This window comes from Gigantopelta aegis, chromosome 8 (assembly GCF_016097555.1).
Source record: "Gigantopelta aegis isolate Gae_Host chromosome 8, Gae_host_genome, whole genome shotgun sequence".
In the NCBI taxonomy this organism is placed as follows: Eukaryota; Metazoa; Mollusca; class Gastropoda; order Neomphalida; family Peltospiridae; genus Gigantopelta; species Gigantopelta aegis.
The window spans coordinates 8,092,828-8,110,713 of NC_054706.1; the positions used below are offsets into that span (position 1 = coordinate 8,092,828).

The following is a 17,886-nucleotide window of genomic DNA, read 5'->3' on the forward strand; positions in this document are numbered from 1 at the left end:
TACCGGGCTGTGAACCCTGTACCTACCAACCTTATGTCCAATGGCTTAACCACAACACCACCGAGGTGGATCTTAAACACTCAAATGATGTTTAGATCGTTTTCAAGTCTGAACCAGCCATATGGACCTGAGCCTGTGCTTCTAAAAGAATAAACAGTCCTGACTTGAATAAAGCGTGAACTGCCACATGCAGTTTGTAGGGTGTTGCCATGGTGTTACACAGTTCTTATACTTTACTATCAACCAAATTCCACAACTTTTAAAGGAATTTTCCCATGATCTTATCAAAAAAGATCTGCAAAGACTGTTCTATAATCATCAACATAATCTGATAATTTTACAATGATTTGATGTATATAACTTATCTCTTTTTGTCTTATTTTCCATGAGAAATTTTTAAATTATGAACCAATTTTTTTCATTTTCCATTACTTTCCAGGACTCAAATAAAAATTCAGTGATTTTCAAAGCCTGGAAAATGAGATTTGCAAATTCAATGACTTTCCCAGATTTCCATGGCCCATATGAAACCTGTCTTAAAGTCTCCAGTCTTTATTACAGCCTAGAGTCGTGACTTTCCCGGATTTCCATGACCCATATGAAACCTGTGTTAAAGTCTCCAGTCTTTATTACAGCCTAGTCGTGACTTTCCCAGATTTCCATGACCCATTTGAAACCTGTTAAAGTCTCCAGTCTTTATTACAGCCTAGAGTCGTGACTTTCCCGGATTTCCATGACCCATTTGAAACCTGTGTTAAAGTCTCCAGTCTTTATTACAGCCTAGAGTTCTGACTTTCACAGATTTCCATGACCCATGTGAAACCTGTGTTACTGTTAATCTCTCCAGTCTTTATTACAGCTTCTAGTCTGGACTTTTAATCTTTTATGAGCACGACACCAGGTCCTATTTCCTGTAAAGGATTGTGGCTTTAGAGTTACAGTTGATTGTAGTGACATGGTTAATGTTACAGCTAGCACATGTAAGCTTTACATTAATTGTACAAAGCAACAATAGGGCAGTTGTAGACACTCCTCTAACAATTAAAATATTCACACGAAGAAAGTAAATAATATCTTAGTTATTGACAATTTCAGAACATCAAGAATGCATTTCTTGTTATAGGAAATCTATGAGTAATTTCACAAACTGTTCATTTCCAATTTCCTATGAGTAATTTCACAAACTGTTCATTTCCAAATACATTGTACATCATACATGAGAGTTAACCTCAACAAGACAAATGTTTTTACATTGAATGCAGAGTTAAATCAAATGCATCATGTGTCAACCAGACCCATTTGAGTTTGTAGCAATTTTAGAAAATCATTAACTAATCTGACATCTACATTACTAGCTTTCAACTTTCTCACACTTACTGAATATTTCTGTCTTGACTTAAGACAACAGAGAAAGGTTGAGGCGATGATAGAAGATGATTATGATGATTAAAGTGTTAAAAGTTGTTTTATGGAACAGGGTCTCCTGGTTTTGGCAAAACACTGCTAGACATTGCAAAATTTAGGGGAGGGGGGGGGGGTGGGCCCCTGGGCCTCCCCTAGATCCACCTCTGTATTGTGTGAGTCGGACTCATTTTAAATGGTGACTACTATTTACACAGGTATCTGGATATATGACTGGAACATTAGTTGTTATAATGAAATCGTACAAAACAAAAGTGAAAATATATAGATAGCACTGAACAAAACAAGACACCTAACAGGTCTCCCAGTCTCCAGGTTTAGTGTAAACAACATATAAAAATCAGAACCACAACCATACTTGTACAAAACAAAAGACTAAACATGCAACATTTAAAAATGGATCATATCATCTTTTTAACCTGACTTCACAGAAAACTGTTTAAATATAACTAGTATAACCTAGCACAGAATTAAAAAACAAACACATACAGAGTCAGACAGACAGACACACTAACAATGTCAGAAAGACAACACACAGACAGACACACTCACAATGTCAGAGACAAACACACACACAGACATCCTTACAATATCAGAGAGACAAACACACACACACAGACAGACAGACAGACAGACAGACACAGACAGACAGACACAGACAGACACAGACAGACACACAGACAGACAGACAGACAGACACACACACACAGACACACACACACACACACACACACAAACACACAGAAAGACACAAAACACCCAAAATACCCACCCGTTCAAAGACAATATTAAAAAAACCCAAAGTAACTTATGAATGGTGTTCACAGTACAGAATTGGTTTGTCACAATCCAGGAAGTGCTTATCATCAGAATTTTCCTATTCAGATCTAAAAATTCCTCATGGATTTCCTTTCCAATTCAGTGTTTAAATTTTTTAAAGAGAGATTATATTCTACAATATACCAGCGAAACATCTTTAGTGTTTTGGCAAAGTGGTCCCCATATAAAATTACCGCACAAAGTTCATTTCTAATTCTAGTTATTATAACTAAAAATAATTGTTTCTTCTTTTTATTAATTTGAGTAATTTTAGTATAAAGCTCTCAGCTTAGCATTATTTTCACAACATCAAAACAATGCTATTTCACCACAAAAGGAAACCTATTCATAGATTTCACGAGCTAGCAGTACTAACATACCATACAATGACTGATTATTTTATTTATTACACCATCAGTCACTTTAAAAAGAAAAAAAGAAGAAGAAATAAACAACAACAAAAATACAAAGAATAGAAATAATATAAAAGCACAAAAAACAGATAGTTTATAATACAAAATGTAATAAAAATAAAAATATTAAAAAATAAAAAGGTAACATTTCTACATACAGTTTAGTTATTATAGTAGATCTAAAAATGGAGGGATGATTTTGTTAAAAAATGCAAGAGCACCAGTCAGGCTAACTGTTGACTCAGAAGGGGTGGTAGGGTGTGTGGAGGGGGGTGCAGGGAGTTGTTCATTAATCATATTCAATTTTGTGGATTACAACAGAGGTATATGCTTGATTAATACTAATGGTTATAAGAAAAGTTCCATGTTATAGTATGTTATGAACGGTACATCAAAACATGGTTTTCAATTCAACAGGGCTCGAACTTAAGAAAATGTCACCAATGGTGCTGTCATCAAGTTCGGGCCCTGCATTCAAATCTAGGCTGTCAACAGCGTAATAAAACATTTCTAGTTAAACGTTATGCATCTTGAACAAGAAAAATGCAGTTATTTAATTTGTTATTTTTGTTACACAATGCAGCTGCCACGGTAACAAAAAATACTTAACCCCCGCCCCCCCCCCCAAAAAAAAAACACACACCCATATACAATCAGGGGTGTAAATAGACTTTTGAAATGTGTACTCAAGAAAATAGCGAAACCACTCAAAATCATGCCATTCAGTCACTAGTAATTCCAATCTGTAAAACTTATTTTTTTTTACAAACGCTTGTATTGGTCAAATTCGTATGACGTCATTACGACTGTCATATCTTCATGAAACCCAAGCTTTGAATGACGTTGAGTATTCCCCTAAAGTGGAGCGTTAATACGCAACGTTGAGAATTTAGTGTGATTGTTGAAAAAAAGTGTACACAAATAGCTAAATTGCATATAAGCAGAAACATTTTGTACTCAAATGAGTACATTGCGTACACGTAGTTACGCCCCTGACAATAAACACCCCAAAAATATTATTTGTCTACAAGAAATTTAATATTGAAAATAGTTTTACCAATATCTATACATAAAATTTTTTAATTGATATTTTAGTCCTACAACATACACAAAGAAGTAAAATTATTGCTATGAACGTTTTATTATTTACCATGAAATATAGATTCATATGAAAGAAAAGTCAGAAAAATAATTAACTCTTTAACCTTGATATGCAGCAAAGAAACCCCAAACAACATTAATATTATTTGCTATAAAAACAGCATCATCAAAATACTAATACTGCTGACAACAAGAGCATTCTCACCTGCAATAATTATATATATATAAAAACATTGTCAATTAATCCCTTCTCATTTATCATTGACCAAGTAACCATTTTCAAAGTGATTTCCATGAAACAATCTTTTGGTTTTAAGCAAAAACAGTCACTCAAACAAAAGCAGAAAACGTTTTTGCCTTGAACAAACACATTTCATCCCAGTCTTCAAACAAACTTACCAGACATTTTAAAAATAAATATGCACCACAATCACACTACTACAAACTGGTCCAATCAGAAACGATGCATTCTGATCTCGTAACAAAATCCTCTAGCTGTCTTGTTCAATCACAAATGGTTTTGCATTTTTGGTCTGTTAAAAAATTCCACCTCATTCTGGTCCAATCAGAAACTCCAGTGTATTCTGGTAATAAATACTCTATTACTCTCTTATTCAATAACTCTCCCCTGCATTCTTGTCCATTCGAAAACTCCATTACACTCTTATCCAATTAAAATCTCCATTGTATTCTGGTGGATAAAGTCTTCCATTGTATTCTGGTGGATAAAGTCTTCCATTGTATTCTCATACAATAATTATTCAAAAATCCAATACATCCTGGTCCAATCAAATACACTATTGTATCATGGTCCAATCAGAAACACTGATGCATTCTGGTCCACTAAAAATTCTTACTTGCATACAAGTCCAAACAAACAAAAATCTTTAACTTTAATGCAGCCAGCCGAAACGTGGAAGAATTGCTCTAAACACAACCAGTCCGGACTAGAAGTAGTCGATCACAGCTGAAACTTGGTCACGAGGCCAATCAAGACTAGATACCAGCAGACTGAGATTTCATCCAGAACACACTACAGGCTGTCAGTTGAAATCTGGTGCTTCGAAAGGAGGGCTTCCAACAAGCGGATTTTTGCTTTTATTTTCTGAAACAAAACAAACCATTAATTATAAAATACTAGAATATACTGAAATCACTCACAGCAGGATCCTCTGTAAACCAGAATTTCCTCAAATCAAAGCGTTTGTCACAGTCCCTTTTTAAATAGGGTACAGAACCTCTCTAAACCAGATACCCCTTAAAATCAGACTTGATCCCATGAATTTCTGGGTTACAGAGGTTTTACTATACTATATTTAAAATTTTATCTGTAGAAATGATGAAAGCAGAATCTCTAAATATGTTAAAAAATTAAATGAACCTGAACATTTGACTACTTACCGTAAAGCATCATCCTATATCATTTATATTTTTACTGCTGATTAAAACATGAAGCTCTGCTCACAATGAGGCTGTAACAATACCGAGTACATATCAAGGCTAGAAATTAGCACACATGTGACAGTCAATGCTTGTGATTTTTTTGTTTTCATCACAATTCTAAATTATCTTATTACCTGTGTCATCATCATGTTATTTTTACTTCTCAATCAGTTCAAGTTGGTCCTATTTTAAAATACCACTATACTAGAGCACATTGATTTATTAATCATCGGCTATTGGATGTCAAACATTTGATAATTCTGACTCATAAACTTCAAAGAAACCTGCTACATTTTCTCCATTAGCAGCAAGGAATGTTTTATATAAATTTCTCAGACAAGACAGCACATACCAGTCTTTGATATACCAGCTGTGGGACACTGGTTGGAGTGGGAATACGATAATAAGTCTGCCAAAGGAGAAATAGTTTGATTTTTTGACCCAAGCACATCAGATGAGCACTCCACAAACTGAGCTAAAGTCTGTACCAAATTGCCAACAACTACAATAAATTACTCTCCTAACTTTAATTACCGTTAGGTTTTCTCCACTTTTTGTCCAAACACAAATCGTGAAAAACCATTACATTGACATGGATTGCACATATTAGACTAAAACCATTACATTGACATGGATTGCACATATTAGACTAAAACCATTACATTGACATGGATTCCACATATTAGACAAAAACCATTACATTGACATGGATTGCACATATTAGACTAAAACCATTACATTGACATGGATTCCACATATTAGACTAAAACCATATCACCTATATCGACTTTGTTAAGATCTCCTAGGGCAAAACATATGCAATTTTTCATTGTCTGCCTTTTGCTTTTTTGTGGAATATGAAGTACATGACGTAATTAATCTGACGTCATGATGAGTGTGTTATACCTTAGCATTGGGCCCAGAATGCTTCGATGTAAATCAATGTGGTCTAATGTGCAGTAGGCAAACTGAATTTGGTGTGTCAAGTGAATTACATTCCCCAGGTCTCACCTTATAGTCAGAATATTCTGTTTGCATCGGCAATCGGTCTTCTTTTTGCACCTTCCTGTAAATACAATCGGAGAAATGAGAACAGCCAATAAGAAAAGTATCACTAAAATATGAATGCTGCAGATATAGGTAGTACTGGGTCAAAGTTTGAGCTTTGATAGAGAAGTTAACACCACAAGTCCTGTGATTGGTGCTAAATGTGAATGTGTTGGTTGTTAAAAAATTAGTTTCATCTGCGCAAAAAATGTATGCAATTTTATTTCGTCTAGTACCACTGTGTCAAGTAACCATGTGCTTGAAACATGTATGGGGTACCTGTAAAAAAAGTACTCAAATTTTGTGCGAAACTAGGGTAGTCATAGATGCTACCCATTATCTCTGATTCACTTTAAGGGTGAGGGGTGGTAGTATTTATATCTGTGGTGTATATGTCGACTGATACGCTGCAGGTCGGAGTTTTAGCCACATATGTTACTATTATTGTCTATGGGATTTGATTTGGTGGTATACACCCTACAGGTACAGTTGTGATCTAATCAAATTCAACTACTCAAAAAATTACATTTACCACTGAAGGCATCATCAACTTGATGGTGTGATGAAGATATCAGATAACAAATCAATTATTTTGAGAACATATAATTTGGGATAATGTTTTCTTCATTATTGCATATTGCACAAAATTAGTTTATAAATGAAAATGCTGAATTATTATACTATTGGTTGAACTGTTTAATTAATGTTGGTGATTTTCTATTAATTTATGCGTACGGCAAGCACCCATGTTGTGTCTGGGAAGAACGTGCATAAGTAGGTATTTTTGAGTTTTTGCTTTCCTGTCCCATTCTGACTCCTGAAGATATCAAAGGAAGGAAATGTTTTATTTAATGACACTCAACACATTTTATTTACGGTTATAGGGCGTCGGACATATGGTTACGGATCACACATGTATTGAGAGGAAACCTGCTGTTGCCACTTCATGGGCTCCTCTTTTCAATTAGCAGCAAGGGATCTTTTATATGCACTATGCCACAGACAGGATAGTACATACCACAGCCTTTGTTACATCAGTTGTGGAGCACTGGCTGGAACGAGAAATAGCCTAATGGGCCCACCGAATGGAATAGATCCTAGATTTGATCTTGCCTTGAAGATATCAGCAACAAAAATAGAAATTTACATGAAACTGAATAAGCAAAGGGTTCATTGAACCTTTTTCCTTTTTCTATTGATATCCAATTGAGGAATGTTGTCCAGGATGACATCTCAGCTATCTGGGCTTTTTGTGTAGTACAGTTTAAAGTTTGTTTAACGACACCACTAGAGCACATTGACTTGTTAATCATCAGCTACTGGATGTCAAACATTTGGTAATTTTGACATATAATCTTAGAGAGGATCTTTTATATGCATCATCCCACAAACAGGATAGCACATACCACGGCCTTTGATATACCAGTGGTGGTGCACTGGCTGGTGTAGTACAGAGATTAGTGGTTAGTGCTTCGTGAGAGGAAAGTCAGCGTATAGGTTACATCTCTACACAAAGCCATTAAACTCATTCTGACTTTTAGCTGTTACTGGGATGAGAACCCAGTACCTACCAGCCTCAAAGTTTGTCTTGTTTAACAACACCACTACAGTACATTGATTTATTAATCATTGGTTATTGGATGTCAAACATTTGGTAATTCTGACATATAGTCTTACAGAGGAAACCAGCTACATTTTTCCATTAGTAGCAAGGGATCTTTTATATGTATCATAATACATACCACATCCTTTGAATATACGTCATGGTGCATTGGCTGGAACGAGAAATAGCCCAATGGGCCGACCAACAGGGATCAATCCCAAACCGACCACGCATCAAGCAAGCACTTTACCTCTGGGCCATGTCCTGCCTCCATACCAGCCTCAAAACAGATAAGTTAACCATTACACTATCGAGGTGGGTATTACACTATTGAGGTGGGTATTACACTATCGAGGTGGGTACAGATAAGTTAACCATTACACTATCGAGGTGGGTATTACACTATCGAGGTGGGTATTACACTATCGAGGTGGGTACAGATAAGTTAACCATTACACTATCGAGATGGGTATTACACTATCGAGGTGGGTATTACACTATCGAGGTGGGTATTACACTATCGAGGTGGGTACAGATAAGTTAACCATTACACTATCGAGGTGGGTATTACACTACTGAGGTGGGTATTACACTATCGAGGTGGGTACAGATAAGTTAACCATTACACTATCGAGGTGGGTATTACACTATCGAGGTGGGTATTACACTATCGAGGTGGGTATTACACTATCGAGGTGGGTACAGATAAGTTAACCATTACACTATCGAGGTGGGTATTACACTATCGAGGTGGGTATTACACTACTGAGGTGGGTATTACACTATCGAGGTGGGTACAGATAAGTTAACCATTACACTATCGAGGTGGGTATTACACTATCGAGGTGGGTATTACACTATCGAGGTGGGTACAAATAAGTTAACCATTACACTATCGAGGTGGGTACAGACAAGTTAACCATTACACTATCGAGGTGGGTACAGACAAGTTAACCATTACACTATCGAGGTGGGTACAGACAAGGTAACCATTACACTATCGAGGTGGGTACAGACAAGTTAACCATTACACTATCGAGGTGGGTACAGACAAGTTAACCATTACACTATCGAGGTGGGTACAGATAAGTTAACCATTACACTATCGAGGTGGGTACAGACAAGTTAACCATTACACTATCGAGGTGGGTACAGACAAGGTAACCATTACTCTATCGAGGTGGGTACAGACAAGGTAACCATTACACTATCGAGGTGGGTACAGACAAAGTAACCATTACACTATCGAGGTGGGTACAGACAAGTTAACCATTACACTATCGAGGTGGGTACAGACAAGTTAACCATTACACTATCGAGGTAAGTACAGACAAGTTAACCATTACACTATCGAGGTGGGTATAAACATATTCACAAGCTTCTTTTTATCTGTTTGATAGGACCAGACTTTAATATCTAGCCAAAGTCAGACATCATTTTTTAATAGAAAAATATATTCTGTGTCCAAAATACATTTTATACCTTCCATTCTGAATTGAAAAATCTGTTTCAAAAACTCGCAAAACTTTTCTTATCCGTTTCTTTTCAAGCCTTGATCTGGACAGCTCATCATGCAGTTCTTCTCTGAAAAACAAAATCACACAGTATGTTTATAAAACTACACAATGTCAGGCTTCTCGTTTCAACTTTTAGCTAAACATTTTTCAAACAGTTTTTCTTCTCCAGTTCAAAATCTTTTTAACAAGATTCTACCACATTGTAGTCCGAAGCTTTTCTTGTTAAAAATTTACTTTTGTGCTTATATTCAATTAAGGTGCAGGGTTGCCATCCTGGATAATACCTCAGCTATCTAAATGAACAAATGAATGAAAAAACCCAGTCTATTTTGTTTAACAACACTACTAGAGCATACTGATTAATTAATTATTGACTATTAGGTATCAAACATTTAGTCATTCTAAAAAGTAGTCTTCACATAAAACCGATAAACATCATTTTCCGATCAGCCATCGTGTGGTTACAAAGGTAACTCACATGGTGAGCTCCTGTACGTTCTCCAGTGTCTGGTGATCGGTCGGACTCTCGTCGCCGTCGTCAGGGGATTTCATCTTGGGACTGTGGCCGATGCTCTTCTCGTAGGTGAGGGGGCGCACCGTGTCGCGCAGGATCGAGAAGTCCTGCGTCACCGTGAACTCCGACATCTCGACAAGCGCGTCCAGCTCATCAGGCTCCGAGTCGGCGGTCGGCACACGCACTGGATGGCCCTGTAATGAACAAATAAACAGGTTAGAATTCTGTTCACATCTGAATCTGACATTGACAATTGGTATGTAGATGAGGTAGAATGACCATGAAACACTGAAATAAACATATTAGAATTCTGTTCACTTCTCACTTTGCTAACTGATTAAGATGATTACGTAATCAATAACACCTGAAGTCCATATTTAATCAATCTCTTTGAATAAGGATAACTGTAGCATGGAAGGGGGGAATCGGTACATGTCTCATGTTATTTTGTTTTAACAAAAATAGATGTGGCATACCAAACACATTCAGCATATATTTTAAAAACACAGGAGTGGAAACTCACACTCCACACTCCTCAAATTTATTGGAGGAATGACATCACTGAATATAATACAGTGATACAGATTATAACCTTCAAGTGGTTTTCATCACTGTGAATTGAATATGGTACATTAAAATGGTGAAGCTGGCAAAAAATGACATGTGCATTTGATGTAACATTCAAAACAAAGAGTACCGGTGAAAAGAATACACGAAAAGAAGGTTGCAGTGATCTGTTACGGTACACAACACACCACCATCCAATGTTGTACTTGCATGCAAGGTTTAGTGATACTACAGTGAAACCCCTCAACACCGGACCCCCTCTAAACCGGAATCCCCTCAAAACCGGACGTTTTCCGCGGTCCCGTGATTTACACATCTTTTAACACTATATTTTACCCCTCTAAACCGGAAACCCCTCTAAACTGAACACCGGACAAACAATTCGGTCCCAATGTGTCAACTTAGTGTAAATCCTACCCCTGAAAACCGGACGATCAAACCGATACCAATCAATATGGCGCCCACCTGTCTGTGAACACCGATGGCTAGTGCAATATGCGCATGCTCGAGATCGCTGTTATCAGTGTAATCACCGCTGCATACAGTACAGGTACCGCTCAGCAGGCAAGATTAGCAACTTGACAATAAACAATTAAAAGGACTGATCGCAAGCTGTGGTATGGAGTTAAGTACTGTAAACACATTGATTGTGTTGTAATTATGGTTAACATTAGCGGAGTTCGGGTTTGGGTTAGATGTCTTTATTAAGTTACGAGTGTGTTTTAAGGTCTTAAATGTGATCCTTCACAAACATGTCTTATGATTTGCTTCAAAGATTGACACAAATAACAGGGAATTTAATTTGCTGCCTTCCTATTCTGTGAATGTGTTGGGTTTTTTTTAAACGTTTGTTTAGCGAAATAAAGAGTAAGCAAAAGTATATGTTGGCTTTGCGTAGTCGAATAGATGTTAGTAGTGTTTCATTTTCATGTCGATTTTCAACTTGACGGAACGTCCAGATAAATGTCGCCGTGTTGAACTCTCGCTCGATGATAAACTCAAAATAATTAAAAGTTTCGAAAGTGTACCTAAACCAACGTTAAGATCTTTGAGTGAAAAGTTTAGTATTGGCAAATCAACAGTTGGAGATATCATCAAAAAACGAGAGGTTTGTAAGGCAGAGTTTGAAAAGAATATTAGCGTGAATAAACGGCAGTTTAATAACGCATGTAAATTTGATAAGCTCAATGAACTGGTATGGCAGATGTTTTAATTATTATTATTGTTGTTCTTGTTTTAAAACACTTTAACACTTTCCCTATTTTATGGAGAACGGAAGGTATTTCCGTCCAGGCAGACCCCTGAAAACCGGACACCTCTGAAAACCGGACATTTTACTTGGTCCCATGGATGTCCGGTATTGAGGGGTTTCACTGTATATGAATTGATAAGAAAGATTTGCTCTGGAAATAAAAAGTTTTTGGATGGATATATGGATGGACATTCATATGGACAGACAGACAAATGCCAAACCATAATGCAACCCATCGAAGACAGGTGTATAATCAAACACGTAAATCAAACAAAAAATACTAAGAAAAGATGAAATCACATAGAAAACATATTTTGCAATATTATACAGCAATCTCAACACAAATGAAATGAAATCTTTGAGCACAACATCGTGTTGTGAACACAGCAAACAGCAGCACAACGTCATGTTGTGAACACAGAGAACAGCAGCACAATGTCATGTTGTGAACACAGAGAACAGCAGCACAACGTCATGTTGTGAATACAGCGAACAGCAGCACAACGTCATGTTGTGAACACAGCGAACAGCAGCACAACGTCATGTTGTGAATACAGTGAACAGCAGCACAACATACTCACATGTTTGAAAGCTGTGGTCACTCCAGCCGCCATTTCAAACGGTTTGTCCTCCGGAACAGTTTCAAGGTCAAGTGTATTGCGTGGCTACAAAGAAAATTACAGATGATACAGATAACACTGAAATATCCTGAACACACAATATTAATGTTGATATTTGTTATACCTCATCAAAACAAGGGCCTACTAATAAAAGATAAAAACATTAAAATGCAGACTTGTTGGGAGATCAGCCAACATTTGGTTCAGTATCGCACTGTGATTAGCTACACAAGTTTCAGAGATCGCTACACAATTTTAAAACATAAAACAGTAGTTGCTAATCAATTTTCAATCCAGTAGAAATATCACTTCTCAAGATTTTGAAAACAAAATGTTCCCTGCTCAGATTCATTTTATATGTGTGTGAGATTTAAAAACAAAGATAATAATAATTACAGACTCCATGAGCAAATCATTGTTTTTTACTATGGCAAACTGGGTGAATAATATTCTTTATTTAGAGTCAATATGTGAGAAAAAACACCTTAACCCCCCAAAAATTGCTACAAAAGGTTTTTTAATTGTTTCTGGTACTCGTGGACATAGGAAATAACATATAAAAAATCTATCAAAATCTGACTAGCAAAAAGCTGTTAAAACTGGGTCAAATCCAAGATGGCTGTTTCTGATTTCGCACTCAGTAAAACTAAATCAAATTCAATTAAATGACTATTTAGACCAGCCAAATGTTTAACAAATAAGTAAAACTAATTTAGTTTTCAAATAATGATTCTATATTGTAAGTGCATAATCTTTATATTACGTCAGTGACTTAATAATTCAAAAAATTCAAAATGGCCATTACGGTTCATGGATGCGATAGGAACCATTTACTTTGGTTACTTATGTAATTCCATGCGAATTTAGTAATAAAAACAAACTACTAATTTAAGATGTATTAGGGTATTAAGGAAACCCAATATAATAAAAACATTCCTAAATTTCATTTGAATGACTATAGAGAAACAAAATGGTTGCCAACCTACATGTATACATTGACAGTACATGGAAAATGCATATATATTTAGTAATTGGCTAAGTAACATTTATAATATAAAAGTGCAAAATGTGATACTAACATGCCACTTTGCATGTAGTTGGGAGTAAAACTCGATATAGGACCAACCTGGCAATGACCCCAATGGCCAGGTGACGTCACAATTCAATATGGCCACCAATTAACTAATTCTTATTCTGTTTATATCACATTTAAAAGTGCAAACTATAAAATATTAGTTTTAACGACACATTTCAGACAATATTATTACTATATATGTGTTGCTGTTATATATTAATCTTCTTTTTTTAATATGAATATACTGATCAAAAAAGAAATGTCTAATCATAAATGCAAGACCAGATGCAAGCCTTTCTCAAGATATGTTCCTACTTAGAGGGTAATGATGAGGAACAATTAACAGTTTCTGACGAGGTGTAAAATGAAAAAATATTTATGCTGTAAAGATTCTCTTCCATATAGACATTACTACATTAAGGACAAACTAAATCATAGCAGGAGGGGAAGGCCTTCATGACTTATGACTAGGACAGAGAAAAGTGTACAAATACTTCGGTCTTACTTCCAAAGTGCTAAGGAAGGTGATGAGGAATCTCAATGTACTTGAAACTGCTGTCAGTCAAAAGTGACAGAAAAAACAATGTTGCTTCTGTTACTGATCAGTATCTAGATAGTCATATGGTGAAACTGGATTCTGCTTTGCAATTAATTCTAGACACCCTTCATACGATGCTGGATTTGCTATTTGTTGGAAAAGATACTTGGAGAAAAGTGGCAGCGATTGGTCAATCAATTATTCAAGTTGTTAGGCCAAGTGCTGTTGTCGTGGCATTACAGATAAAACTTGCTGCCCAGATGCACCATTTATATAGATCTAGATTCCTTATAGACACTTTCTGAAATGGGGTTTATCTCCTCCTATAGTAAAGTGCAACGGTTTGAAAAGAATGCCGCTAATTCTGTTGTCCCAGATTTTCTAGGCAAGGATAACATTGTTATTCTCTGCAGACGAGATTGACCACAACATCCTCACAATAAATGGAAATAGGCCATTTCATGGGTTGGATATGATAGCCACACTAACACCAGGAAAGAAGACAAATCGTATTGTACCGAGAACAACGTCTGTCAGATTTAAACATATCAAGATAATGGACTACCGTTTTGCTAACTCTGCTGCAATGTCAAATTTCAATAACTTCCCATACTCAGTGATTATGATAGGCGAGTAGATACTTTATGTGAACTGTTGTTCAATTTCCACAAGCTGACACCAAATTGGCAGAGCATGGTGCATATTGTTCATGAAGGTTATGTTCATTTTGGTCAGTCTTCTGTTGTTTTCTTGCCCATGATAGACATATACTCTGAAGACAAGACGTGTATTCCATCCACACTGAATTACCTTTTTAATCTTGTTTTGAAGTACTATGTATGCCCAATAATAGCATTTGACCAACCTTTATACTGGAAGGCATCCGAAATTATCAGCAATGCATCAAAGAATAGTAATTTGAAAACGATTGTTTTGATGCTCAGCAGTTTTCACACATTCATGAATTGGTACAGCAATTGGTACACTGATGGAAGGCACAGGACTAAAAAAAAAATTCTAGGAGTTGTTTATGGTGAAAATGCTGTGGTACATAATGCTGACAGGAAAATCATTCCAGGGATCATTGCGTTGTAATTTGTTTTTGTGGACAAATGTCTTAATCACATGATTATGTCAGACATGATGGATAATGATCCTGTGTTTGCATCACTCGTAAATCAGTCTGAGAAAATGTACACTTCTTCGCCGGCGGGTGTAATTGACTTTAGAATCCATAAGCACATCTGAAATGATAGCCAAAATCTAAACAGAAATGGACAAAAGCAAGACAGAACTTTCTGCTTGCTCAACAGCCAGTCAGTTGTGGCTTGGTTACCAAAGAATTATACAGATTGCTAGAACGTTGGTCAAGGCTGGTCGCAAGGGGTCATGGATAATGCACCTGCAAGCCGTATCTGACTGTCTGCCATTTTTTGCCGTAGTTGGGCATTTAAATACCTAAAATCTGTCTACCTCTATTTACAAAGTATGAACGAGCTTAACACAACCCATCCTCTTGTTTTCAGGAAGTTTGAACAAGCGTTCAACATTATTTGACACCCTGATCACTTCTAGGCTGGCCTTGAGTCAGACCTGGTGATAGAGCAGACATTGATGCGATCTGTAAAGGGTACTGGCGGCCTGACAAGAGGAAGTGGAATGACAGAAGAACAACGTGTATTATGGACAAGGTCTTCCCCCATATCTTCAGAATACAATGATGCAATGCAGGATTTTAACAACTGGTCATACATCACAAGGGAACAACACAAGGAATCCACTGAATCAAGAGGGATTTGTCTGACCTAGAGAAAATAAGTTTTAAAATGGTCCCCTGTACGCCATTCTCCACAGACCCAACTTTAAGAAACATATTAAATGGTGTTATGGGAAATGGTGATGTGAATGTGCATGACTTAAGAGTCTTGGAAAGAAAATCATCACCAAAATGATAGGAAAGCCTGCATACATATACTCATTCAAAAGGATTGACAAAGCCAAAACCCCCTGAAGTCTGCTTTCCAAAAACTTGTTAAAGGTGATTCTGTCCTGAAATCCTGTGCATCCCAGTTTACCTGGCCGACAAGTGACATCATGGAGAACTTCCCATGGCTATCCTGTTTGAAGGGGGGGGGGGGGGCATCTACAGATACCCTTGCCACCTTGCACTATAACATTTTCAATGAAAAATGGATGCAGCAGAATCGTTTGTTACACCTGAACATCTTCCCCCAACTATATCTTCAACCAAATTCCACTGCCTCAGTTTACTACCAGATCATGGTATGGATTGGAAAGGAAGGTAACATGAATCCAGTAAACTGGGAATGGAAAGCTGAAGACAATCATTTAATGCAAAATGCTACCCCCGACAATCTCCCGAAGGTGGTCCATGCAACTGCTCAGCTGCCTGCAGGACAACCCGTTATAGCTGCTTGCGGGTCATGTCAACTTGAGTCGTTTTATGGATGAACAAGAATGCTAGTATGTGGATTACATGTCACAGGTTATCATGACCTCACGTTCATTAATTTTGCAAAGAAGCATTATTCAAAATGGCATTAGAAATTGATATTTTGCCATTGCAAATAATGATATCATTCAAATAAAATTCAGTCAACTTTAAATAGTTTTTGAATATTGGATGTTTTAGCAACCAAATTGGAACGTGATGTCATGATACCATATGATGTCGCTGCAAGATCATAGACATCTTTTTTAGAATCCTCACAGTCACTTTCCTAGTCAGGAATAATAAATGTAATGGGCTTTTGCTGCACCATGTCCGAGATAAAAAGCCTAAAAGGTTGATATATCTGCCATATTGGATTTGACCTAATTTTCCTACTTTCTGATTGGTTGATTTTAATAGATTTTTTGTATGTTATTATGTACAACTCAACAAACCTAAAACCACCAAAAAACATTTTGTAGCAATTTTTTGAGGGTCAAACCTTATATTGACTCTACTATTATAATTATGTTGACCAATGTTTTCATAATTTGCTTATGAATTTTTTTTTAATTTTTTTTTTTCCAAAAGAATTTTCCTTTTCTTTTTACTTCAAGCCAAATTGGAATTACTGACCAAACACATTTGAAATGTTTTGCTAGAATGAGGTATAAGTTACTTGAGAAGACCATCTACTCAGTATATATGTGTACTTACTGACGTTGGTTTTGACAGAATGCGTTTGATGGATCGGTATCGGTCATACAGCGGCCTCATCAGATCTTTCTCTTCCTTGGACGTCTGTAATTAGCATTTAAAATAACAAATTGTTAACTCTGTAATTAGCATTTTAAATAAAAAATTGTTAACTCTGTCATTAGCATTTTAAATAAAAAATTATTAACTCTGTCAACTGCAATTAGCATTTTAAATAACAAATTGTCAACTCTGTAATTAGCATTTTAAATAACAAATTGTCAACTCTGTAATTAGCATTTTAAATAACAAATTGTCAACTCTGTAATTAGCATTTTAAATAACAAATTGTCAACTCTGTAATTAGCATTTTAAATAAAAAATTGTTAACTCCGTAATTAGCATTTTAAATAAAAAAAAAAAAAATATCAAGAGTAAAATGGCAAGTTACTTTTGGTAATAGTACAAAAGATTGCTTAAATGTTTTTAGTGTTGGATATCTAGTGAAATGTTGCTGCCAATTATCAGTTTACACACAAAAATTAATGATCAATTAATAACGGATTAATTGTTTATTATGAATGGGAGAATTCTATCAGTCAACTACTTTATGTCAACACTTCGGAAGTATTATTTTTTAAATATCAGAAGACTATGAAATAATACTTAAAGATATCACAGTTTGAAAAAAGCATTGCACTACTTGTTGTCAAACTAATGAATATGATTTTATATTTATAAATGTTACAGAGTTTTATTTTTCTCACATAAGTACTCATTAAAATGTATGTGTCATTTTTATATTGA

The 17,886-nt window shown here is 36.0% G+C and overlaps 1 protein-coding gene across 5 annotated transcripts in view; it reads right to left on the bottom strand.

Annotated features, from left to right (window-relative positions):
* Window positions 1-2,056: 2,056 nt before the first annotated feature.
* Window positions 2,057-17,886, bottom strand: part of LOC121378822 (protein FAM13B-like) — a 117,119-nt gene continuing 101,289 nt past the window's right edge. For all 5 annotated transcript variants that reach the window (XM_041507152.1, XM_041507154.1, XM_041507153.1 and 2 more), the window contains 6 exons: window positions 17,101-17,184; window positions 12,280-12,363; window positions 9,844-10,073; window positions 9,331-9,432; window positions 6,210-6,264; window positions 2,057-4,860 (listed from right to left, as the gene is read on the bottom strand). In XM_041507152.1, coding sequence (XP_041363086.1) covers window positions 4,789-4,860; window positions 6,210-6,264; window positions 9,331-9,432; window positions 9,844-10,073; window positions 12,280-12,363; window positions 17,101-17,184 — 627 coding nt within the window. In that variant the 3' untranslated portion in view covers window positions 2,057-4,788. The remainder of the gene's footprint in view (window positions 4,861-6,209; window positions 6,265-9,330; window positions 9,433-9,843; window positions 10,074-12,279; window positions 12,364-17,100; window positions 17,185-17,886) is intronic.